Below are 26986 nucleotides of genomic sequence, written 5' to 3'. Positions count from 1 at the left end.
GTCTTATTTTGAAAATCGATGGGCGGATCGAGTGGGTTCCTTTCTGCTCGTCGGGTCAAAGGTCATTGCCCGCTCGCGCGTCGAGACAAGACTTAAAAGAAATGTCTGACGTTGTGCGTGACGCTCCCGCGCGTGTTGTCAAGGCTTGGCTCGCCCTCAGAAGACTCGACAAAAACGGTTTGTTGTTTCACTTTTAAGGTGTCATGCATATTCAATTCAACCATCGAGAATTTTAGCGCGCGTGGTCGTCGTCATGGCAACCGTTTGGCCGTCTCCGTGGCTTCATGGGTTGGGTTTATTTTCCATAAACAGTAAATAATGGACGCTAATTGGATGCTAATTTGGTTTTTAAATTTTGTTTTCGAGTAAAAGGTTAACGGAAGGAAGCGTTTCTCAACAGCTGCATTTGACCGTCAAGTGTTCTTATCGAGCCGGAAGAGAGCCACAGGTCCAGTACAGGGGTCCGCGTTTACGATTTGATTTGTTTAAGACTTGCAATAATACACACACACACACACAAAAAAACCAGTAAAACATTCTGTCAACTCAAGCAAGCTTATTGGGAATAAAATCGAATCAAATGGAAGTGAAAAGTTATTTTATTATTATTATTATTATTATTATTTTATGAGCCACAAACAAGACATTTATGAGCATCAACGATAGGACTCAGGAAAACAAACTATTTTTGAACATCCGGGCATTATCCTTTAACATTTATGACTTTACCTCTTACTTAAATGTCATATATTGCTAATATAAGATTGGATAAATCACCCTGTGAGTTTTACTCAACTTATAGCACATTGCTTATTTTGAGGGGAAAAAAACAAACAGTGCAAGGCAGGTTTGCTCGTATCTGCTGCATGCAACGGTCATTGCAGTTTTGGAGGGGAAAAAATGGGGTTACAGCATCGGGAGCCATTGGGGAAAGGTTGCGATAACTACAGGTTTTTGCTGCGATTACTACGATTTTATCCTTCAACTACTTCGCCTTTTTCCTTGGAACGTTTCTATTTGGCACGTAAGCGCATGCAGTACGTGTTATGTTTAAAAGCAATTATGAGTACCGGATGATGTATGTTACAGATGACAGAGTTGTGGCTCTCCGCGAGGTGTCAATTCCTCAGGCGGCCGACATGTCCTCCATCGTACAGGTCCTCCCTGTTGGTTATGCTGCTGTCACGGCAACACGCACATTGCAGTCAGTCAATATGACTAAATATGACACGTCCTGTTATCATCCTTTTTCAGATCATTGCCACCTCCTTTAGCCTGAACTCTTCAGATGTTGTGTTCAAGGTAAGCTGCGCACTCTCAATTAATATTTACTTTGATTATGACTCAATGAATGACTTGCATGCATGTGCAGATAAGAAACCAGCGTGGATGTCTGATCCCTCTGAACAGTTCCATCCCAGAAAACAGCAAGCACATGTATGTATTTGTTTCATATGGATGTACTCAGATTCACATTTGAAGGAGAACTTTTTAACTCATTCACTGCCATTGACGGCTATAGACGTCAAAAATCTGTTTGTATTCGTTTAACATTTTTTCCCACTTTTCTTAACATTGCATTCACTTGAAAAAAAAAATCTCTTGTTTTTCTTTTTTAGGGAGATTTGGGTTTTTTGAGTATTTTATTTAAATTTTCAGTTTTTCTGAATATTCTTTTCTGTTTTACTGAATATTTTTTTCTGTCCAAAAAATATTCCAAAAAACGGACAATTTTTTTTCTTCTGAAAAACAGGGCTGGTGTTCTGTTTTTCGGAGTAATTTTCTTTTCTTTTTTTACCTCTGAACTCCAAGTGACTTGTTGCAGATTCGCTAATAGCGGAAACGGACACTTTCCAGCATACCTCCATATGCAATAAGATGGTCATGTTTACTTACTGGCTCTCAATAAAGGAATGAATGTGTATATTGTATTGTGGTTTATTTTCTAATCTCTAAGGGAAAACTCCTTTAAAAAAATACTCAGAAAAACTGAAAAAAAACATTCAGAAAAACAAAAAAATAATTATTTTATAAAACAGGGGAAAATTACTCAGAAAAACAGAAAAAAAATATTCAGAAAAACTGAGGAAAATATATATTTTTTAAAACTGAAAAAAAACCCACTAAAAAAACAGGGGAAAACATTTCAATAAAACAGAAAAAATACTCAAAAAAACAAAGCTACCCCAAAAAATGAGTCAGAAAAGCAGGACTTTTTTTTCAAGTGAATGCAATACGCTTCCGTAAACAAGAGTATGAAAACCTAGAATTTGTTTTATTGTACATTTAGAACATATACAATTTGTGATTAATTATGAGTTACCTAGTGAAGTCATGCAATTAATTATGTTTACAAATTTTGACCGGCTGACGCCCCAAATTTTTAACAATGTTTTATTAATTTTTTTGATTCATTCATTGCCATTGACGGCTATAGACGTCAAAAATTAATTTGAACTTTTTCTATTAGTTTAACGTGTTTTCCACTTTCGTTAACAAGAGTATGAAAACCTAGATTTTTTTTATTGTACATTTAGAACATATTTAGAATTTGTGATTAATTGTGAGTTAACTAGTGAAGTCATGCAATTAATTACAATTAAAAATGTGATGTTAAAAATGCCGCTCCTAATTTTTAATAATATTTTTTTTTTTTATGAATTTATGGCAGTGAATGAGTTAATGACGTAGTTTGCATCGGTTTTATACATCATCTTTATTTTGTGAGACTAAATGTGTTCACATCATAACTGTAGGCTATGTCATGTTTTAGGATAATGGTAACTAATATGTTAGAGCTAATTATTGTTACGTGGATGAGGACGCTTATTAGTACAGTACATTGAATCATGAATATAGTTTTCGTTTGTACGTTTTATATATTCCTTTTAGCAATAAATGAAAATGCATTATCAACACGGATGTTGTTTCTTTTCACAGGCCCTACTTGCTTGAGGTCGCCAAGATCTTTCAGCATGGTACTGTCACAAAATACACAAATCATCATGAAAATCTATCAATAAAAATGAGATTTTGCTTTTAAATTGTGGTGCACTTGTGGTTGGTGATGAATATTGTTATCAACTCAATAAAACCATAAAAACTGATCAAATGCAGTAAAGGTCTTATTATAATACTGGCATACGAGCTAATATTTGGCCACTGGCAATAAGACCTCAGTTTTATTATTCTGCTACATTTGACAACTTTTTTATTTTTTACTTTTTAACAATATTCATGTATTTACGTTTTTGTTGTTATTATTTCTAGTGCGCCCCAATCCTAAAAGTATACCTATGACTGTGATCAACAAGGGCATGAAGACCAGACTGCACTCTGTTGACAAGAGGGTACGTGACTAGATTTCAAACAATCAATCAGTTTATGATGAGAAATACCATCAAAAATAATCATGAAGCTAAACATTTTTTTTGAATGTTTTAACGCAGATTCAGAGACTCGAGGAGCTTCTGCCTCAAATAAAGCTGAGACGCGATGAAAAACTGAGCCAGGTAAATCAAAACAAGCAACGCAAATGATACATATATTTAAGCTCTGAAAATCAAAATGACATCATTTGTAGATGATTGTCTTCTTTAACTCATTCACTGCCATTGACGGCTATAGACGTAAAAAAATAAATTTAACTATTTCTATTAGTCTAACATTTTTTCCCGCTTTAGTTAACAAGAGTATGAAAGCCTAGATTTTTTTTATTGTATTAGAACAGATATCAAATTTGACGCCTCTCATTTTTAACAATCTTTTCTTTAAAAAAAAGACAACTTTTTTTTTAAGAAAAGTTTATAAAAAATTAGGGGCATCGGGCGATTACAATTTGTAATCGTAATTAATCGCATGACTTCACGAGTTAACTCACGATTAATCACAAATTTTATATCTGTTCTAAATGTACAAAAAAATAATCTCTAGGTTTTCATACTCTTGTTAACAAAAATGGGCAAAAAAATGCAAACTAATAGAAATAGTTCAAATTAATTTTTGACGTATGTCGCTGTCAACGGCAGTGAATGAGTTAATCATGTATTTGTATTTTCCTATTTCACTGTGCTTTCAGGAGATCGAATGCCTGAACCAGAAGCTGATGTTTCTCCACAAGAGAATGCAGGCGAGCGAAGATTGTTTTTACATGAGGTGCTTGATTGAATTAGGTAGCTAAAAATGTTAGCCTGCTCTGTTGCAGGTGGCAGACTCGCTCACGTGGAAGGGAATGCTCGCCCGACCGCCTCTGTGGTGAACCGTCAGCCGACACCCGTCAACCAAGTCGTCAGCACAGCCCAGTTAAGGCCTTTGGGCTGGGAAACATTGAGAGCCAGAATTGACCACTTCAGCCTCTTTACTGTATATTTTCTTTTAAATGGTTAAATAAATAGATTCTAGTTTGTTTGAGTCGTGATTCTTTCAAGTAATAAATAAATAAATATCCAGTAAATTAAATAAATGAGTAGAATGTAAAACAAATGTCAAATTTATTTTATGCCTAATGTTATTTTAAACTATATGAAAATGAAATGCAGTATAACTGTAAATAATTGCATGCAACATGTAATTATTTTATCACAATGTATTTTATAAATAAATCATTAATAAATTAAATATTTTTAAAATAAATTCTTAAGTTACAATGTCTAACTTTACGTAGGTCTGTCCTAATTATATTGGAACATGTATTATGGCTGTGCATCTCCTCAATAAAATATAATTCAATACGATTCTTGTATTGGAAGCACTTACATCTTTTAAATCCAAACCTATTTTCAGATTCAAAGCAGTTTTTGCCACACCCCTAATATTTATTTTAACTTAATAATTCATGTGTACTTTTAGTGTTTCAACTGTCCCTTTATTAACAGGTAAGGACTAATCTGGATGTTTGCAATACTTGTTTTTGTAATTATGTATTTTATAAACACAAACATCTAACATTAAAATCATACTGTTTTCATGTCAATGTATTTTTCGTACAGCTTGTGGAGTACTTCTTTGTTACACCATACATATACCATATATGGTCATACCGATCATATCACCTGTGTTTGACACTCCAATTCCCGTCGTCCCTTGCGGCGCAGTGTCGAACATGGCGCCCGGCTCGCGGACAAAAGGCGAATCTGTCTGATGGTGGGCTGAAGCCCCAAAATACAACCAAGAGAAGACGTTTTTGAGGGGGAACTTAACATAATACTTGTGTCCTCCATACAAGCCCGCATGTTACAACTCAAATCTGTGGAGGACCGTCTACTGGAATAAGGAAGGTAAGTTACGAGCCGCTGCTGCGTTTAAAACGCTCTCATTAGCCCGCTTGATTTCCTCTACGTGATGTGGCCGAAGCCCCCTTTAAAGACCCCGCGGTTCTGCTACGTTTAGCCCAGATGTTGGGAAACCGTCTCCCAAACCGGTCACATTTAGTCTCCCTCGGTTAAGTAAGAGTTGCTCTCCGATTCGGTATGTTAGCAGCCCACCTGGCCGCTGCGGTTTCGACGCAATGCTCCTCGTCGCCAGCCACAAAACATACGGAGACACTCGCTGGTATTGAGACAAAATCAGCTGATTTTAAAATGGGCTTTGGTGTGGGAAGGAAAAAGTTGAAACACTGCGCTGTTCTTCAACATGTCGAAACTATTGGCAGGCTTTCTGAGCCATCTGAAATGGTTTATTTAGTATGTATTCAAATGTGTGTTTTTGGTCAAATCCGCTGGAGGAGTTTGTTAAAGTATAATTATACAATAACAATCACACACACACACACACACACACACACACACACACACACACACACACACACACACGTTAGCTGTGCCATCATGGCTGCAGCTGCAGACCTCAATTAAATCTCTTCGAGAATAAACGAATTAGCAAGGAAACAGGAGGCCCTGCTGTTGTTTATGTGGCGTGTTTGTGTTTGTTTTCTTTTTTCTTCTTATTTTTTGCAGTGTCAATAGTTGGTGCAAAACAAACCGCCCCAAATCGTGGCTGGAATCAAGTTGGTTCTTTGCCGTGGAGAAGAAGCGTCATTTTATTTGTTGAAAACTTTACATTTTTACTGGAAAAAGTAACACTTAAACTTAAAAATTGTGTGTGTGACAAATGTATCTATTTTTTATTACCATTTTCAGTCTGTAAAAGGTGCATTTTTCATTTATTTATTTATTATTATTTGTAGCCACTCACTGCAGTGTTTTTAGCCTTCCTGGTCATTTTTATCTATTTTGAAAATGTTTTTTCCCCCCCATGTCATATTCTGTCAGGCATTAGTGGTCCAATGGTAGGATTCTTGCCTGCCTTGCGCGAGGCCTGGGTTCGATTCCCGGCCAGTGCATGAATCTTGTCTTTTATCCTTCCCACGTTGTCAATACCAGTTGTGTACAAACAGAAAAAAAAGCAAAGTAATATTTTATGAAAATGATGGTGAAGTGTTAACGTCACTAAAGTGGTTCAAGTTACAAAGTTCGTTTTTTGTGCTTATTTTCATGGCGAAACGTAAGCAATGTTGGCCTCCATCTTGCCGTAGTGCACTGATGTCACTCGAATGCCTTTTCAAACTTTCAAGACGTGAAGAAAAAAAAAACGTTAAATACAAAATAAAACTGATTGTCGGTTCCTTTAAATAGATTTTTTTGTTTTTGTTTTTTATAGGTTTGGAACTTTCCACTAATTTCTGACTATTTTTGTCACTTCATTTCCATTTTTTTTTAAAACTAATTTTAAGGCGATTTCATAAAATTCTCCATAATTTCCTTTAGTGTGTTTCCACAAAATTTTCAAAAAATTTCAGTATTTTCAATCCTTTTATCATGACCAATTTTCATGAATTTCTCACTCATTAAAGAATATTTTTGAATTTCTCCCCCCAATAATAATAATAATAATAATAATGATAACAAGCCTAACATAAAGAGTAGTCAAAATGGGCGCACCGCACACAAACATAAAATGGAGGCCAAAACATGTCAAGCGAAATGATAATGTGGCAAGTGTTGATGAGGATAACAAAATATTTTTGTGTTGTCTTGTAGGATGTTGCAACATTGCGAGGAGCCGCGCTTCACCATCGAGCAGATCGACCTCCTGCAGAGGCTCAGGAGGACGGGCATCGGCCAGGCCGACCTCCTCCACGCTCTGGACACCTTGGACCGCCTGGAGCGCGCTCACGGCCGCGCCTCAAACCACCGACCGTCCTCCTGCGCCCCGCCTTCCTTTTCCACCGCCGCCACTCAGACCGTTTTCTCCGACAGCCGCCTATCGCCGAGCGGCTTTGACGTCACCTCGCCCGTCGCCATGGCAACGGCAGCGCAGACCAACGGGAAGATGTCCCCGCTGGCCAGGTTTCCCCTCGTGGGCGGCGGCGCGGTGGGCTACGGGTTCGAGGCGGGCGACGACGACGCGGACGTGGATGAGAAAGTGGAAGATTTGATGAGGTAGGAGTGACGGGGAGATGGCGAACCCCGGCGACGACATTTGTGGGAGTTGGGACCTCGTTTTAATGTGAAAAGACAACAAAATGCGTGCGTGCGTGCTTGCAGGAGAGACAGCGGCGTCATCAAGGAGGAGATCAAGTGCTTCCTGGCCAGCAGGCGCATCTCACAGGCCGTGGTCGCCCAAGTGACGGGTGCGCGTCGCCAACCTCGTCTTCCGCCTTCCTTCCTCGAACCGGCGGCTTACCTGTCTGGGTCCTCTTGCAGGAATTAGTCAGAGTCGCATCTCCCACTGGCTGCTGCAGCACGGCTCCGACCTCAGCGAGCAGAAGAAGCGAGCCTTCTTCAGATGGTATCAGATGGAGAAGAGCAGCCCTGGTGAGATCACGCCCGTCTGTCTGTCCGTCTGGCCGCGGACAGCATGTCTGTCCGTCGCGGTGTCGGTTTGATTTGTGTCTGTTACAGCGCCGTCAAAAAATGTTGGCCCTCTTGTGATTTTTTTAAAAAAAAATTCATGGTTTGGTTGACCGTTTTTAAAGTTGAAGAGAATCAAACGATTATGAATATTGAATAAAAGATGACCAAAGTGCAAGTTACACTCCACAATTACAAAATCAGCATAATCATAAAAAAAAGAGAAAGAGAAAGATTATTAATACTCATTTTGAGTTGTTTAAATTTATACATTTGAACCTTTTAAAAAAAATTAAAATAACTCATTTAATAAATTTTGTTTCGTCCAAAAGGAACTTGCATTATTAGTGTTTCAAAGAATTATATTTTTCTTAATATATTTTACATTTAAAAAATTTCTTGTTTTGTACCAAAAATAATTGTGATTCATATTTTCTTTATAATCGAGCACAAGTTAAAAAAAAAAGTTTTTAAATGGTGATTTTATTAATGAATGAAAGAATTGCAGAATTGCTTCAATTTGACAACATTGAAGTGTTTATTTTAATTGTTTATCTTTTTAGGGACATGCCATCGTATATCAATCAGATTCAAGTCTGGACTTTGACTTAGCCGCTCCAAAAGCTTCATTTTATTCCATAAGCAGTTCGGAAGTTGATTTTCTGGTCACAAGCCGATGACCGCACAATCTCCCTCCGGACTTTCTGGAATAGAGCAGAATTGATGTTTCCATCAATCAAGTGACTGAATTCGAAATATTGTTCTATTTAAATCAGATGCAACGAGATGCTAAGCTCCCAAAAAGTTCAACTTTTGTCTTCTCAGGCCATAAAACATTTCGCAATAAGACGAGTCCAATGATTTGTAAGCCATTCCAAACTGACGGGTGCGGATGACTTATTTCTCTTCTTCTTTTTTTTTTTTAATCATGAGATTTTGTTGCAGCTTTTCCAATCAGAGATCATTTGTCTGACTTCATTATGACACGCGGGTTCAAGTCTGCCGGTAATCAGAATGAAGTCAGCTTTCCTAAAACTGCAAATGTGATGTTTACTTGGGTTTTCTTTATCTGACATTTGTTTAGAAATCGTAAACAAAAAGAATTTGAGAAGAGGTCAAATACTTTTTCATGGCACTGTAACACCAACCAGTTTCTTTATCTTTCTTTGTTGTTCCCTGGCTTATAAAACATTCAATTGACCTCTGGTTCACCTCAACTGTATTTGTTGGGGGGGGGGGGGGGGGATGGGGGGGCTCACGTGCGCACACGTGCATGCTTGTAAACGTGCCCGACCCATCAGGTGCCACACTGGCCATGCATACGAGCGCCCCGCTGACTCTGGAGGACGTGATGATGGACTGGCAACAGGCCCCGCCCACATTCGCCCCCGCTACGGGGGGCTTTCGCCTGCGCCGGGGCAACAGATTCACCTGGAGGAAAGAGTGTCTGGCCGTCATGGAGAGGTGACATTTACATCCGCTGCCATTTTCTGACCATGTGACAACAGGACTTGTTTATTGACGACGTGTGTGCGTGCATACGCGCGCGTGTGTGCGTGCGCACGCGCAGCTACTTCAGTGACAATCAGTATCCCGACGAGGCGAGGCGGGAGGAGATCTCGGCGGCTTGCAACGGCGTCATTCAAAAGCCAGGTGGGTCCACATTTGGAGCCCCGTCTCCGCATTGCGGCCAGAAAGACGAGCGCGCGCGAGACGCTTGGCGTGCGTGTTTTTCAGGAAAGAAGCTTCTGGATTTTGAGAAGGTGACGTCTCTGAAGGTGTACAACTGGTTCGCCAATCGCCGCAAGGACATCAAGAGACGGGCCAACATCGGTAATGTTGTCCCCCGGCGACTCCCGTCTTTTTTTCTTTTTTTTTTTTTTTCAAATGTTTATAAGCTGTGACGAGCGTGTGTGTCTTCTCGAAGAAGCAGCCATCTTGGAAAACCAGAGCGTCGACGTGCAAAGTCCCGGAGGTCAGTCCAACGGCGACGAGGCCGACGCCAACGACGAGCAGGTATACAACGTTGTTTGATTTTTTTCATGACAACTGAATTTTGGGAAACGTCCACTTGTTAGTTTTTTTTTAATTGTATTAAGAACTTATTAATTTTTTGATTGATTAGTTATTATTTGTTTAATATTTATGTATTTTCTTTTATTGTAATTTGAACAAAAAATAAAAAAATGACTATGCCTTTTCCAAAAAGTAGTTTTCTGGCTTCTGATTGGTAAAGCTGAGATATAAATTAATATTGTTATTTAATAATATTTTTAATGTGTTTTCTGTAAATATATTCTTTAACGTTTTTTTGCTCTTTTTTTTTTATGACAACTGAATTTTGGTTAACGTCCACATTTTTTTTTATTGTATTTTCCCCGCCAAGAAATTACTTTATTCTGGCTGCTGATTGGCTAAAATGGCTAAGAATTTATTTAATTATTTGTTTAATTAAAATAATTTATATTAATTTTTTTTGTAATTAGAACAAAAAATAATAATCTTTTTTCCTAAAATGACTATGGCTTTTCCAAAAAGTAGTTTTCTGGCTTCTGATTGGTAAAGCTGAGATATAAATTAATATTGTTATTTAATAATATTTTTAATGTGTTTTCTGTAAATGAATTCCTTAATGTTTTTTTGCTCTCTTTTTTTTTTTCATGACAACTGAATTTTGGTTAACGTCCACTTGTTAGTTTTTTTTTTTAATTGTATTTTCCCCGCCAAGAAATTACTTTCTTCTGGCTGCTGATTGGCTAAAATGGCTAAGAATTTATTTAATTATTTGTTTAATTTAAATTATTATTATAAAAAAAAATTGTAATTAGAACAAAAAATAATAATCTTTTTTTCTAAAATGACTATGGCTTTTCCAAAAATTATTTTCTGGTTTCTGATTGGTAAAGCTGAGATATAAATTAATATCATTTAAAAAACAACAACATTTTATTTAATGACATTTGGAATGTGTTTTTTGTAAATGAATGTCTTCTGTTGCGCTAAAATGGCTGAGATTTTATTGAAGTTTTTTTTGGAATGATTTTACGTCATCATTTTTAATTTGGCATTTTCTGAAAAAAGACTTCGTCCGACCCTCGCCAGCCTCTCGCGAAGCTTCGAATAACGCTGCCGTGTCCTTTCCCGCGTCAGGTTCCCACGCTGCTGCCCAGCTGGATGGCGGCCCTGGGCCGAGGGGGCGCGTCCGCTCCGAGGGGCTGCACCCTGACGGGCCGCGCGCCGGGGCGTCGGCCGTCTTGGTCGCCGCCTTCGCCCGCCCTCCAGGACGAGCGGCGTTCGGAGAAGGCGGCCGTCGATGGGGCCGGCGGGGACGAGGAGGCGGGCTTGACTTTGGTGGACGACATCAAGACGGAGGCGATAGAAGACGACTAAGAGGAGGTGACGTCGTGGTTTTCATATGCAAATGAGTTGAGCAAAAGCCCAAATACCTCCCAACGCCAACAACCTGCTCGACGACACGCCACTTCCTGTCACGTTCGCGTTTTTATGAGAGAATGACGAGTCGTTCGTCACACTGTGATCACAACGGTGCAGCCTCAAAACAAAATCCAAACATGGAAGCTTTTTTTGAATTCATGTTGCATTTTAGTGGTGCATAATTCCACACGTAGCAGTAAACGAGGGGGGGGGGGGACGGAGGTTGCGTCATGTGACCTGACAAACCGATGATCAAAATAAGCTGAGTTTTGGACGCAAAGAAATGTTCCGTTTTGTTCGTACTCTTAATTGATGACTACAAATGAGTGCCACGACGGGTGGTTAAAAACGACGAGTCCAAAAATTCAACTCCAGAACAATTTCCATGTTTTTAAAAATGATGTCAAGTTCGTTACTGCGGGACAGTTTATTGCAGTAGATAGGAGCAAAAATCATTCTTAATTCTTAATTGTGCAACGTAGTCATCAATTTATAATCAATAATTCATTGATAGCAATTTTTAATAAATTAAATTTAAATGAAAAAATTAATTTAAGAGGGGAAAAATCTTTATAATCAATAATTCATTGATAGCAATTTTAAATAAATTCAATTTAAATGAAAAAATTAATCTAAGGGGAAAAAAATCTTTATAATCAATAATTCATTGATAGCAATTTTAAATAAATTAAATTTAAATGAAAAAATTAATCTAAGAGGGGAAAAAAATCTTTATAATCAATAATTCATTGATAGCAATTTTTAATAAATTAAATTTAAATGAAAAAATTAATCTAAGAGGGGAAAAAAATCTTTATAATCAATAATTCATTGATAGCAATTTTTAATAAATTAAATTTAAATGAAAAAATTAATCTAAGAGGGGAAAAAAATCTTTATAATCAATAATTCATTGATAGCAATTTTAAATAAATTAAATTTAAATGAAAAAATTAATCTAAGAGGGGAAAAAAATCTTTATAATCAATAATTCATTGATAGCAATTTTTAATAAATTAAATTTAAATGAAAAAATTAATCTAAGAGGGGAAAACAATCTTTATAATCAATAATTCATTGATAGCAATTTTAAATAAATTAAATTTAAATGAAAAAATTAATCTAAGAGGGGAAAAATCTTTATAATCAATAACTCATTGATAGCAATTTTTTAATAAATTAAATTTAAATGAAAAAAATTATCTAGGAGGGGAAAAAAATCTTTGACAGCTGTTGTGTCATCTTCAAACACAATGAAAGGTTTTTTCTCGCGTTCACGTCGTCGCTGTTACGTCACCTTTTGAAAAATGCGTCTGCCTCCATATACATCTCGATATACTGCACATGTATACATATAAATATATATCCTACTAATAATATAAACTGTGAGGGTGCAATTCTTATTCTTATTATTATTATTTTTTTTTCTTACACAAATGTGTTTGGACGTCCAGGAACAAAAGTCGCTTCCGTTGACAGAAGCCAAAGTATTATTGTTATCAAGTGTTTGTTTTTCTTGGGACACATCAAATGTGTGGTCGCTTTTGTTGACTTTTTCTTTTCTGCCTTATAACGTGTTTGAAACACGAAAGTCTCGTTTGTTTGTTCGTCAAAGTGCTTCTTTTCCTCCACGTCGGCCTCGCGCAGCAGTTGACGATATGTCGTCACGTTTGTCGAACAAACGACGCGGAGCCGTCGTCGAGGTTTGATGGCGCGCGGTTTCACGATTTTCGCGCTGGAGCATTTTGACATTTTGACCGTTTGGAATTATTCACGTTGGAATCATTTTCAAAATCCGCCATGAATTTGCGTTCAAGTGCCTTCCGTTTGTCTGTGTTGCTCGGACGATGGCTGGGAAACGTCCCTATTTCTGCAACACAACTTCAAATACCTCAACTTACTTTTCATCCCATTGCCGCTGGAAAACCACACCCAGAAAGTCCGAGGAGGGTGCGTTCAGCAAAACTGGGGCGTCGGAAATATCTGACGACGAACTCATGTTGCAGTCAAACGCAAATGTGGGGGGGGAAAAAACAGCGGATAAGCTCATATGTCAGAGGCGGAGCCAGAACATTTTCACTGCGCTGGCCAATGTGACACATCAACTCACGAAGTGGTGGTTACTTGGAAACACTAACCTTTCTTTTAAACCTTGAAACCTTACTTGGAAACCTTAAGTCTGGCCCTTACCTTGATTTAAAGCTTTTACTTTGAAACCTTACTTGGAAACCCTAACTCTACTTTGAAACCCCACTTTGTAACTTTAAGCCTGGCTCAAAAACTACTTTAAACCCCTTACTTTGATTTGAAACCCTATTTTAAAACCCTACCCTTGATTTGAAACCCTACTTTGAAAACCCTAACCTTGATTTGAAACCCTACTTTGAAAAACCTAACCTTGATTTGAAACCTTATTTTGAAAATCCAAACCTCGATTTGAAACCCTATTTTAAAACCCTAACCTCGATTTGAAACCCTATTTTAAAACCCTAACCTCGATTTGAAACCCTATTTTAAAACCCTAACCTTGATTTGAAACCCTAACCTCGATTTGAAACCCTATTTTAAAACCCTAACCTTGATTTGAAACCTTATTTTGAAAATCCTAACCTCGATTTGAAACCCTATTTTAAAACCCTAACCTCGATTTGAAACCCTATTTTAAAACCCTAACCTCGATTTGAAACCCTATTTTGAAAACCCAAACCTCAATTTGAAACCCTATTTAGAAAATTTAATTTGATTTGAAACCCTTAACCCACCAAAACCTCAATTTGAAAAATAATCCCATGATGATTGTTTTGAGTTAGTTACGTATTTTTTTTGCAAAACGTATTTTCCCCAATTTTTTTTAGTGGTCGGAATTGTTTCCAGTTTTCCTGAACACACCGTCAAACCCTCACCCTTTCACCGGGAAATGTAACTCACGATCGTTGATTATATGTTATAGTTGTAAACTTGTGAATGCTGAAGATGGCGCTAAAGGGAAGCGTGACGGTAAAAATAAATCAAGCCGCTTTGACGCCATTTTCGGAGCCGTCACGGGGAACCTCTGACGTCGTTTCAAGCAAGGCGCCGCCTTCCGCTCAGTCCTGTTCACGTGACTTTTACTCGCTTCCACAACATCTTGAAGACAATGAAAATGTGTGAAATTTGCTGTAATAATTGGATTCATTTTGTATGAACGTCAATAGCAAAATGGGGCCGAACTGCGCTGAAGGCAAAATGGAGGCAAGCGCGTTTTCCATCTGATGTCTTGTTTAAAGATGGCGTACCTCGTTTGGATGCTCAGATGTTGTGGAGAGAACAACAACAACAACACAACTAATTGTACTGCCTTCTTTTGTGCTCATCAGTTGCACAACTTTGATTTGTTCTATTTTTACCGTTTTTAATGATTGTTTTTATTCTATTGACAAGGGAATTAAAGCTGGTTACAGTCGACCCAGTGACGTTTGGTGCTTTATTTACACCACACAGGTTTTTTTTCCTTCTTTTTTTTCAAAAAGCCAGTTCCACAATACATTATTATTATCGTTTTCTTTTGAAATCTGTTACATTTAGCAGGGAAAATTAATATTTAGACAAGGAGTTATCCCAAGGACTGCCCGAGCGTCACACAGGCCTTAAAAAAAAAAAAAAGACACAAAACAAAACAGCTCACCAGTGATGAGACACTGTGATTTCCTAGATGTGTTGCAGAAGTGACTATTAAATATGTGTTTAATCATAGTTAATTATTGGGAGAAATTGTCAACCAAATCATCTATATTCATATAAATAGTCATATTCAATATATATATTTTTAAATATACCAAAATCCAAATGCAAACATGCGTATTTCATACTAAAATATTAAATCAATATGTTAATTTCAGTGTATAATAAACCTTTTCAATGAATAACGTAATAGACAAAAATATATAAAAATTCAATTTTATACATTTAATTCACAAAACCCATTTATTTAATGAAATATATTCAACAAAATGTATTTGTTTTTATTCAATAAATATGTATTTATTTTATTTCACTTTTTTTTTAAATCTAATACAAGAAAGCAAATAGTTGTGTTGGTTTTAATAATTGAGCAAATAATAAACGTGCAATCCTTTAATCAAAAAGTAATTTCTACAATAAATAATCCAGTTGCAAGCATTCCTACAATATTTGATGTTTAGTATTTCACAACAAAATACTCAGCAATCATTCATTTTTCATTTTCTTTATTTTCTTATCAGATTACTGTTCAAATGATACAAATAAAAAAAAAAACCATGATAGATGTTTCTTTTCATATAATACACGTTCTCTCTCTTTGGATTGCAGCATAGTGACAGAAAAATTAATAGGCAATCAACAAACACACACACAAAATTAAACATCTGTGCTCAACACTTTTCTTCTACATCTCCGTTCACGTGCACCAACTCACGAGCAAGAAACACGATTGCTAATCTTTTGTCATGTTGATATGAAATGTTTGCGTTGCTGCGGTATTAATCATATTCATCCCTTAGTAACAACAGAAAAACAAAGATTGTATTGCTTATTTGCGCTTGTGTTGACAACATCAACACTTAAATAAAATAAATACAAGCAAAAAAGATGAAAACTTTTAGGGAACGTCCCCTACAATAGCGCCCCCTAGCCAAGTTAGACGGCGCCTTCTGATGCGGGCAGAGCGCGGATTAGTTCAAGGCAAGACCGCCAACGTTTCCCACTTACTGATTGTGGCTTTTGTGTCATGTATGACGTCACGATGACGTCATGATGATGTCACAAACTGGCATGCGACAAGTTCAGCGTAAGCGATTGTGTGCATGAAGGGGGAAAAACAACGACAAGAAGAAAAGAAAAAGGAAGGGGAAAAAAACGTGTGCAAATGTTGATATGAGAGGCACCATAAGCGTTTTCCTATCAGGGATGTTTTCGTGCAGACGACAAAAATTGTCACAGAAATGACCTTTTTTCACCCTCATTTATAAAACAGCGCCTTTATACTTTATTTTTATTTTTTTAAACAATCCTCACAAGTGTACGTACTTCTCACAGAATTGCAATCTTATAAAATTATGACAACGCAGGCTTTTATTTTATTTACTTTAACTTCAAAATAACAATTTGTTATTGTAAATTTTAACATGCTAAGATTTTCTCATAATCTTCTGAAATTCTCATAAAATTGAGATTTTTTTTTAAAAATGTTGCAAACTTTAAATTTCCTATCCTCAGATTTAATTGATTGATACGGTAAAATGATGACTAATTTCTTGCAGAATTGTGAAAAAAAAAGTATTTTAATGAAATTTTTCTGAGAAAATTGTGACGCACATTTCAAGAGTAAATTAGTTTGTTACTTAAAGACTGAAAATTGTTAATTTTTCACATAACTTTAGTATTTTAATTCACAAATTTTAAGTTCAAACTTTTTGAGACTTCAATTTATGACTTCGTCCTTGTAATATTTTTGATTTCATTGTAAAATTATATATTTTGTTATTGGAACTTTGTTTTGTGTAAAACTGAACTTTAATCATTAAATTATGATTTATTGTTCTTGTAATATTGTGACAAGTGGATGATCCTCACACACTCTCACAAATCGGAATTTGTTCTCATGAATCCAAATTATTGTCACTTAATTAATTTTTTTCTCGTGACATGGCTTGCACTTTACCAACTTGTAAATGTTTTAGGACTTTTCCTAACGGTTCCCATGACGTCGTCAAACGTTTCTACTTGGTGGAAAAGGCAGCGTCGACGATGATGATATTGATGACGATGACTTCTCGTGCAATTTTTATTTATTTTTTACCGCTTCATTTAGGTCCATTTTCCCACAGTCAAGACCCAGCACACGCACACGCTCGCTCATTTCCGTCGACTTTGCCATAAGCACTTCCCGACATAACCATCAGACACCTGCACTAACCACCGACCCGAGATCACCTTCAACGAAGCTTTGCGTCATTGCAATTGTTTCCCTCACGATTGCACAAGTTTACTTGGTATCAAAAGAAAATGGGAAGATTACAACTATTTTGAGTGAAATATAACATTTCACGGCAAAGCTTTTTCTCCTAAAAATGGCCTTGCAACTTGATTCTGGTAAAAATGCGGCTTTACGCATAATACGACTAAATTGGCAGAAACCGATAATTTTTTCCTTCAATCACGAACTTCTTCCTCATCACGATCTGTTCTCTTTTCAGTTTATGTTTATACTCAAATTCCAACTATCATTTTTTTTTTCATGTAAATGTTTACATTATTTTATGTCTACGTTTTTCTTGTAAAAACGGCAACTTTTTTTCCTGCCAATATCTTGTGATGGGCAGTGATCGAGCGTGCTGGTAAATGGAGGCCTTTATTTTCACACGACGGCAATTTAGGATGAACGATTCACTCATGAAAATTTGACACTCTCGTAAAACTGCAATGTCATTTTTTTCTCTTTGTTTTGTCAGAAAAACAACTCATAAAATTGCTACATTAAGTTTCTTCATATTAGGACTTTCTTTAAAAAAAAAAAAATCTTGTAAAACTTGCATCTAATTAATTAACTAATAAAATATTTAAATGTTTAAAAAACAAACAATAATTTAGCATTTTCTTCTAATACCATCATTTCCCCCCACTGTGTGCCAAAAATAGCTTCAAAAATCAAATATTAATAATCAAGTAAGCAATGTGCCGCGTCCCGGTTGCGTCATCAACATTTCCAGCTTGCGCTTTGCAAAAGTCACATGACAAAGTGCCTCGATTCTCCCGCCATTTGAAAGCAAACAAACGGTTGTGATGTCAGACGACAGCGAAGATGAGCGCCGTCACTGGAGTGTGAATAGCAGCGATTATTCATTTGTGCAATTTCAAAAGAATGTGGAAGAAAAAAGACGACAGGCAAGAAAAGAAGGCTTCGTGAAACGTTCGTGCCGCATTCGTGTGCGTTTCGACAGAAATGTGACGATATGTTAGTTGCGCAAATACTCAATGACGCTCACACTGACAACGATTATTATTATTATTATCATCCATTTGATTATTATTATTATTATTAGGGCCACACTGAGCAGAAAATACAACAATTAAGTCACAACAATTGAAAAGGCTGACAGTTTGAAGTTCCTTTTTAAAAAATTTTTTTTTACAAATTTTGAAACTAATGTTGTCTTATGTCTTATTTTGACTTTCTAGTGAGCTGAAATGTTTTTCTACTTTCTTGTAAATTTGATATATTTTAATAAATGGCATATTTGGCAATGGTTTCAAACTTTTTTCTCAGAATTTTATGATTTTTCTGTAAAATTACAAGAAATTTCTTGGAATTGAATTCTTCTTCTAAAAAAAAAAGCTTCTCATATTTGCAATTCTTTAGGTTCGAATTTGAGACTATTTTCTTCAATTAACAAATGTAATCTTTTGATCTTATTCTGATTAATTTAAAAACGCACCAATTTACAATATACATTTTATACAAGAAATGTTCTATTGAAATGAAATGTCACTACTTTATTTACTGTTTATGAAACCATTTGAGCTCGTACCCCCCCCAAAAAATTTTTTTTTGTGCAAAACCCCCAAAATGATGGAAGTTGTTTTGAGGTTATTGACCGACCGTTTTGGCTTGAATGAATAACCCAAAAAGTGATCCGTTTTTAGTAGTTTTGACCCAATTGTCACAAAGTCCAAATGAAAAGTTGTACAACTTTTTAAAATGTTTTATCATACAATTGTTTTTTGTTGTAAAATGCCAATGCTTGATTATTTTCATTGTTGTTATCAGTGTGGCCCTTATAATCCTGTTATTTTATTTTTGTGTGTGTATTAACGTCATTTTCAAAATTACTAACCCACCACAGTGACGAGTCATCACAAATTAAAAAAAAAAAAAAAAAGAAAAGAAGAAAAGTTCAAAGTATCCGCGGCAGTCTTCGCTTGGCAGCGGGTCGGCCATCTCTTATGATGTCTGTGGAATGTACACTAAGAGGTGCACGCCATCTTGCTTTTTGTTCTTCCTACAACAATACGATGAGACAGGAAGTTGTTCCCATCTAAATAAGAGTCTTTTCAAAATAAGATGCACGTACACGACCAACACGACGGGCCTCGTGCGTCATCCTTGACGTCAACACGGAGCCAAAAAGCGGACTTATTGCACACAAGGGCAAAAAAAATGGACTGACTCGCTCGCTCGCGCCCCCCCAGCAGTCCCTGAGACGGCCGCCATTGCAGACCGGGAAACGGTGAGAGGAATTGTGGGTAGAGATGCCAAAGATGGCGAGGAAAGCTCTTATCTGCTCCTGGAGGCCATTTTGGGCGACCGCCCGCCCGCTCTCAGCTGCTCCACGACTTGCGGTTGTCCCCTCGGAGGACGGGAAGGCGGGCGGCGTCTGCGGGAAGATGGCCGTCGCGGCAGCTCAGGCGCTCCGGCCGAACCAGAACGCCGTGCGCGGGCCGACATCGGAAGTAGCGGTGGCCGCCCACGCAGCCGTCGTGTTTACCTGAAAGGGACGAAGACGACGTTTGGCTTCAAGTCCAGCTCCAAACAAATTCTCATTATATGACCATCGGAAATGGGATGATTTAGTAATTCTCTTTTTCGCTGTATCTTTTTCTTGAACTTTGAACTTGAACAGATTTTTTTCTTTCTTAGAATTTGATGTCATGTGATAACTTGATTCTCATGGATTGACGTCTTTTTCCTTGAGCGTCTCATCATTTAACTATTATAAATGGAACATTTTTGTTCTCATGAATGAAAAATAATTTGTTTTTATACGCGTCATTTGATCATTTTTCCTCTCAATTTCCCGTCTCTCGACTCACTGAGGTTTTTTTTATGTGTGACAGCTATTAAAATGAAATTGACTTTTTTTCCTCATAATTCTTGCAAATTACTTTTCCCCCCTCAACAATTCTTATAAATCAAAACCTTTTTTCAGTCATAATTACTCGATTCTTGTATGTTTATTGGTTAATCATCATAATTTATTTTTCTCGTATAAGTATTGTTTATTAACATTGTTTCGTCAACATATTTATAGTAAATTCAAAACTTTGGTCCTCTGAATTTTCTAGCTTTATAATGTCATCAATTTATGACCAATAAAACATGTTTTTCTCATAGCTAAATGTGTTTTTCTCACATTGCAACAATCCTTTCTTGTGATTGTATTACTTTAATCTTGTCATTTTATTGAAATTATATTACAAATTTTTTTGCAAATAAACCACTTTTTTTTCTTAATTTTATGATTCATCTCACAATTTTATGACTTCGTTAAAGAACTTATTTTTCGTGAATTTTTTTTAACCAAATCTCATAAATTCAAAATTCTTCTTTTGTAGTCTTATGACTTGATTCCTGTAATTTTTTAAAAACTTTTTTCTTTAATTTGTACAAGTCCATCATCTTAAATTGACACTTTCTCCCCTCAGAATAGTCATTTCTTTTACGACCCCATTCTTGTAAATTCAGTTATTTTCTGCCTTTGTCATAATTTGATGACTTTATTTATTCACATCATGCAATTTATTCAATTGATCTTTTTTATGGTAATTTTATGGATTAGAATTTTTTTTTTTTACTTTAATTTCCCCAAGTAGCAGTAGGACATACATTTAGATTGACACTTTATTTTTTCAATTAGATGGTCTGTTGACTTGATAAACTTATTTCTTGTAATTTTATTTCTCTTATTTTCTGTTAACTTGAGGACAAATCTCATTAATTGACATGAATTCCAAACGAATTTGATGACTTTTCGGCTGATGATTTTCCATTTCCTGCTGCGATTGCGCCGTGTGAGCTCACCTGCGGGGGAGTCCAGCTCCACGCCCACCCACACGCCTTCGGCAAAGTGCGCGGCCCCCACGTAGCGCACGGTGCCCGCCTTGCCGCTCCCGACGGCCACGTGGGCGCCGTCCGTCAGCCAGTCGGGCAGGGCCGAGTCGTCGGGCGGCTTCTGTTCAGAGGGGAAGCGGCGTGCGGCCACGCCGTCGTGATTGGCGGCGTCGAGGAGGAGGGAGGTGGACGACGAGGACGAGGAGGGGGGTTGCAGGACGTCGGACAGGGTCGCCGTGGAGACGCTGGCCGAGAAGTAGCCGCTGGACGATTGGCTGAGCGGGCTGAGGGGGGCGCTGTCATGCGGGTCATGCACGGCTGGAGGAGGGGTGTCGGCCGGCTCGGGCCGCCGTTCTCTGGCCGGCGCTCGAGGGACGGGGGCGGCCTAGCGACCGCCGCCGGGGCGGTGCAGACAGAACCAGCGTCAGAGTCGCACTTGAACACACGGTTTTCTCTCAAATGTCTTTTTTTCTCTATATATATTCCTATACATTTTGTTTTCACAATACTTTTTTTTTTTTTTTTATCTATAAGTCTCATAATTTTGTGACTAAATTATAGACATAGGCATTTTTTGTCCTATTAAAAAGACTTCAGTATACTGCATATATTATTTAATTTACAAACTTTTTCTTAAAAATGTATAACTTGATTCTCAAAAATGTACATATTTCCTGTAATAAATATTCTAGCAAAATTACTTTTTTGGGGGGGGGGGGGTAATTTTATCACTTAATTCATTCAAACAATTTTTATCACTTTTCTCTAATTAACATTCCAGTAAATGTAAAAAACAAAATCTTGTAAATAACTTGATTCTCGAAAATAGAAAACTTTTTTTTTTTTTATAAATATGACTATTTGTGCAGTTTCAACTTTTTCATTTTTTCCCCATTTTATAAATCTACACTTCCGCCTCGTTATGATAAACTAGTTCTGTAAATTCATTCCTTTTGTGCAGTTAAACTTAATTTTTCTAATATACTACCTTAGTCTCAACATTTTAGCACTCAATTCTCGAATGTAAACATTTTTTTCCTTGTCATTTTATGAATTCTTCTCAATTTAGATCATTTTATGCTATAATTCTTTTAAATGTACAAATGAACATAAATTGACATTATACATATATTATTCTTAGCTATTCTTGCAAATTAAAATTCATGACATTTTACTTAATTCTTCAAAATTTTAAAAAACATGACTAACCTTAGAATTCACATCTTTTTTCTTGTCATTTTTATGAGTTTATACTTTATACTAATGCTAAGAACTATTCAGACAAATCTACCCTCTGATAAAATTAAAAAAATAAATTAATATATATGTTTTTAAAATTGTGAGCGATGGGAGTTACTTGCTTATGCTAAAACAGCTGCAATAAGGGACATGAGAAAAAAAAAAAGATTTACCAACGCAGGAGAACAGCTAAATTTTTGAGAAGTTGAAAACAAAAAGAAAAGCCAATTTAAAGTGAATTAGAGTGTGATGAGGCAAAAATAAAACAAGAAAAGCAGGCAGCGAGTGGAGTAGTGCATCCTCACCATGTCCACCTTGACTCTGTTGTCATCACCCCCTGGTGGCGACATGATGCGTGGCACGTGCTGCAAAACAAAAAAGCAAACGTCAGATTGTGGCCTTTTTTCTTTTTTTTTGTTAAAAACGTATTCTTTATTTTTCACTCCCTTTTTGCAGGTTTTGTGCTCACACCAAAGCCTTGTCTAAAATAGAAGCACAACTTTGGCAACATCGAGTGTTGAGAAACGACTTTGACGTGAGCAGAGATGCTCATTTAGATGCAACAGACATTTGCGATATTGAAATTGTTTCCAGAAGGGAAAAAAAATGAAGTCTTAATGTTTGAAACGACCCGTTTGAGAAGCGCTCGGGAGGAGGCGCGAGCACAGCGGCCATCTTTGCCCACCTGCTGGCCGTGCGGCGACGGCCTCAGCTCCTTCTTGTCGTCTCGCGCCGGAAATAAAGACTTGAGCAGTTTGGGCATCTGCGGGACCAACGCCTTCACTGAAAGATAAGAGGCAGCGAGTCCTGAACGACCTGAAGGAGGAAGAGGAAGGAGGCGAGGAATCGAGGAGGCAGAGGAGGTGTGAAAGGTTAGCAGAGAAGTTGAGGAACGTGCCACAAAGACACAAAGACACAAAGACACAAAGACACAAAAGACACAAAGACACAAAGACACAAATACTCCTTCGACATGGAGACTTCCATTCAGCAGCAGCAGAAGACGACAAGCCGAAGAGGAGGAAGAGGCCACGGAAGCTTACCTTGCTCGGGCTCCTGGTTGAGCGGCAAAGTGACGGCGGTCGACGGCGGCGGCGCCGGCGGAGCGGGGCAGTAGGTGGAGGGTGACGAGGCCGGACGGGGGAGCGTGCGATGGTACGCAGACGGCATGAAGATGTCCTGCTGACTCTCCCAGCGACCCTAAACAACACACGCAAGCAAACGCGTCAAACGCGTCGATTCAATTCCACATTTCATTTGTTTTCAAGCACCAAACGCTTTCTAAACATCGATTTGGCTGCACAAAGAAGGCCCAAATATTCAAACAGCTTCAACCATGACCAACCACAGTAACACACTTTGTTAAATGACGGTAACAATTCCACCGTTCGAAGAAAGTTGCTATATTTGATCTCATTATTTTTTTGTCTTTGCTACATTGTGGGGCCCATACACGTTTAACTACCATTGCGGGGACATTTTCAGGTTCAGACCTCTTTTTGAGGGTCAAGACTTGGTTTTTGAGTTTTGGTTTGAATTATGGGTTCTGGTTGAGGAATAGGGGTAGGCAATCATTTTTCATGGTTGGGGTTAGGGGGAGGGGCTAGGAAATGCATTACGTCAATGATGTGACTGTGCCAAGTGTGCGTGTGTGTGTGTTACCTTGTCCTCCAGCAGAGAGGTGGTGGACAAGTCTTGTCTACTTCCAGACAGCTGAGGACAACCAAAAACATCAAATGAATATCAATATTTGTATGAAAAGAAAGTTAAATCTTTTCAGTGTAAAAAATTTATTTTCGTTGGACACGCACGGTCTTCGTGTCGTTAAAGTGCTGATCTTGCAGATTGTGTCTTTGGATTTGTCCAACCCAAAGACACAATCTGTGATCTGCGACTTGCTGTCTGTAGCATTATAATATTATTATATTCTCGTAAATTGACAACTTTTTTCTTGTCATTGTATAACCTGTAAATTTAAATATTTTCTCATGAAATTATACCTTTTCTTGTTAACTTTTTTTCTCTACATATTTTGGCAGTTTTTTTCTATAGTGAAATTGCATTTTCAAATCAAATCGACATCTTTTTGAAATTCATATACAGTATACCTATTTGATTTTGTTGTCCAAAATGATTTTCATTTTGTCATATCAAATTGTAAACAACTTCTTTCTTCATAACTGCATGATTATCCTAACAACACAGCAACTGCTCTTGTATAAAATTTTCATTGCGACTTCATTCCTGTGAAATTATTGGCAAAAGAAGAACACAGAATTGTTAACTTAAGTAGACCTCATCAAAAAAAAAAAAAAAAGTGCTTACTTCACATATTTTGAAAGTGTTGATGTTGCATATTGCGATTTTGGGACTGTCTGACATCCTGTTTTTCAAATTGGTTCATTTATTTTAATCACGCTACCCAGTGGCTGTTTTCACATTTTACCCTGTTAACAGATGGAGAACTGAGACTCCGCCGGTTGCTCCTTCCTCTCGCAGCGAGCTGCTCCTTCACTGTCACCTCCTTGAGCACACAAACACATAATGTGACATTGCCTGCTTCGGCATGAATCCGATTTGTATGCCAACCCAAACGTTTGTATGCAAATCAAAAACAATCAGATGAGAAGCAGCAAGTGGGGGGGCTGGTTATGTGAGAGTGCCTTCTTGTCAGCTAACTGGTTAACCATGGAACACATGACTCACAAAATTGTTAAGCAATGACTCCCTCTGCTGCAATTTAAGAGGGATTCATTGGAAATGCAGTCGTATTGAATTTGAGGTCTGAGAGGTTCGTTAGTTTAAGCACGTGGCATCCACCAAAACAAGCACTTAAGATTTACAGCAGCAAAAGGAGCGATAATCGATCAGGATTCAGTTTGGCCACAATGCGAAGCGGAATTATCTTAAAGGTAAACCATTTTAAACAAAAAAAAAAAGGAAAACAACTTTCCAGAGTTAGGAGCTGAAGTTTCAAATCCAACTTGAACTCGTTCACTTGGTCTCGGCTTTTGTCAAATAAATGTCTGACAAAAACGCGACTTATGTTTGTTCTTTTCTTCTTCATGATGCATTTTTTGACCGGCACGACTTCTAGTCTGGAGCGATTCTGAAAATACGATAGATCCGACCAGTGTGTGTACCTGTCGGAGTCGGTCAAGGGTGAGGATGTTCTCGAGACTGAGGACGCTGCGCAGGTACTTCTCGATGGCGGCTTCATCGTCCACCGACTCGCTGCTGTTTGCGCTGGCGGCGAGACGAGCCAGCATCTCCCTGTCCTCCGATCCAGGAGCATCCTGATGTTAGGGGTGAGACCACATTTAATAATTCTTCCCACAAAATCCAGAGCGTCCGAGGGCCGTCGCTTGGAGATCATCAGCTAAATGATCTGGAATGCATGATTAGGTGTCGTATCATTCACATAAAGCAAGTACACACCTGCATGAGACCTTGTGTGCAAATAAAACAATTACATAGTATGAATCGTTCTTTAAAAAAAAACATTGTTTTTCTTTTTTACATATTTTAAAACAAAAACTAATAACGGAATGAAGTCGTATTTTAAGTCATAATTAACTCTTTCACTCGCAGCCATTTTCACTGAAGCACCCACCTTCGCTCCCGGCTGTTTTACTGGATTGTGACTGATTTTGCAAGGCCCGCAGAATATTGTGTTCTATTGCTATAAAAACATTGAACCTACCAAAAGAAAGATTCGATTCTCTTCTTGGATCAGAAAAAAAGTATATTTCTATCCGTTTTCCGTTTTGCAGCAATTAGCATTAGAATATAGCTAAGTTTCATCATCACAAATCTGTATAGAACTGTGGGTAAATGAGCTTTTTCAACATGGCCCTGGTTGATCTCTTTTACTCTGCTGACATCTGCTGGCCGTTTTTGTAATGACTACCATGTATTCAACCGTTCTCTGCAGTTGAGCGGCTGCATCAAAGCATTCTGTATGCTGTAGCATTAAAAAAAACCATCAAAAACGTAAAAAGTACATTTTTGGGACACTTAAACATTTAAAATAGAAGGTATTTATATATTTTTTAAAAGAATAAATGTGATTTTCCCAAAATTAAAGATGCAATATTACAAGAGATAATTTTTGAAATTCACTTGTTAAAATGACTTTTGTTTCATATGTTCATAAACTTTGTAAAAAAAAAAAATGAATTGGAACGTCATTGTGACATAATTATTTTCTGGAAAATTGGCAACTTTTATGCTTTTTTTCACCCGTGAACCCAAAAAGTTTGCTTTCCTGTTGCCTGGCCTTACTTACTTACCCCTGGGATGTTGGAGACCACCTCAAAGGTGACGCCGCCTCCGGGGATGGTGCTGCGCGCGGACATCCTCCTGAGGAAGTTGTGGGCGAATCCTTGGCGTCCAGGATTGACGTTGACGCAGATCCTCTTCCTCAGCACCAGCTGCATGTCGGCCGGGTGGCTGAGCTGCACCACCGCGCGCACCGTCAGATACACCCGGCTGTCGGGCCAAGCTCCGCCGCGGCTCAGCTGCGGGCACTCGTGGACGGTGGAGTCCCACGACGCCTCCGCCTTCACCTGGGAGCCGGCCGGACAAAATGCGATTAGGAGCGGACTGGGGTGAA

The 26986-nt window shown here is 37.7% G+C and overlaps 3 protein-coding genes across 11 annotated transcripts in view; 2 read left to right on the top strand and 1 right to left on the bottom strand.

Annotated features, from left to right (window-relative positions):
* The first annotated feature begins 22 nt into the window (after positions 1-22).
* Positions 23-4405, top strand: LOC147176643 (uncharacterized). 6 transcript variants are annotated; one of them, XM_086070991.1, is made up of 9 exons: positions 23-177; positions 1090-1166; positions 1255-1302; positions 1373-1437; positions 2941-2978; positions 3271-3350; positions 3450-3512; positions 4079-4125; positions 4205-4405. In XM_086070991.1, exons 1-9 carry the CDS (start codon positions 102-104, stop codon positions 4341-4343), a joined length of 633 nt encoding a protein of 210 aa, XP_085927117.1. In that variant the 5' UTR covers positions 23-101; the 3' UTR covers positions 4344-4405. The 6 variants fall into 6 exon arrangements, with proteins under 6 accessions (XP_085927117.1, XP_085927119.1, XP_085927118.1 ...); XM_086070993.1 differs by having other exon boundaries at positions 4079-4129; XM_086070992.1 differs by having other exon boundaries at positions 24-177; positions 1090-1157.
* Positions 4406-5092: 687 nt separating this feature from the next.
* Positions 5093-14729, top strand: LOC147176642 (homeobox-containing protein 1-like). 3 transcript variants are annotated; one of them, XM_086072026.1, is made up of 9 exons: positions 5093-5276; positions 7038-7439; positions 7545-7630; positions 7704-7814; positions 9152-9314; positions 9421-9503; positions 9588-9683; positions 9784-9866; positions 11001-14729. In XM_086072026.1, exons 2-9 carry the CDS (start codon positions 7039-7041, stop codon positions 11238-11240), a joined length of 1263 nt encoding a protein of 420 aa, XP_085928152.1. In that variant the 5' UTR covers positions 5093-5276; position 7038; the 3' UTR covers positions 11241-14729. The 3 variants fall into 3 exon arrangements, with proteins under 3 accessions (XP_085928152.1, XP_085928151.1, XP_085928150.1); XM_086072025.1 differs by having other exon boundaries at positions 9781-9866; XM_086072024.1 differs by having other exon boundaries at positions 9778-9866.
* A 765-nt stretch (positions 14730-15494) lies between these two features.
* Positions 15495-26986, bottom strand: part of kif13ba (kinesin family member 13Ba) — a 38976-nt gene continuing 27484 nt past the window's right edge. The window contains exons 29-37 of one of the 2 annotated variants that reach the window (XM_086070816.1): positions 26664-26939; positions 25515-25667; positions 24818-24895; positions 24034-24084; positions 23415-23571; positions 23057-23187; positions 22677-22736; positions 21103-21517; positions 15495-19789 (exon numbers count right to left, since the gene is read on the bottom strand). In XM_086070816.1, the coding sequence (XP_085926942.1) occupies positions 19623-19789; positions 21103-21517; positions 22677-22736; positions 23057-23187; positions 23415-23571; positions 24034-24084; positions 24818-24895; positions 25515-25667; positions 26664-26939 (1488 nt within the window). In that variant the 3' untranslated portion in view covers positions 15495-19622. The remainder of the gene's footprint in view (positions 19790-21102; positions 21518-22676; positions 22737-23056; positions 23188-23414; positions 23572-24033; positions 24085-24817; positions 24896-25514; positions 25668-26663; positions 26940-26986) is intronic. The other variant, XM_086070817.1, reaches the window with a different exon arrangement.

This window comes from Leptonotus elevatus, chromosome 3, assembly GCF_054856555.1.
Source record: "Leptonotus elevatus isolate MCC_2025b chromosome 3, RoL_Lele_1.0, whole genome shotgun sequence".
Lineage (NCBI taxonomy): Eukaryota > Metazoa > Chordata > Actinopteri > Syngnathiformes > Syngnathidae > Leptonotus > Leptonotus elevatus.
This window is presented reverse-complemented; position numbering and strand designations above follow the sequence as displayed.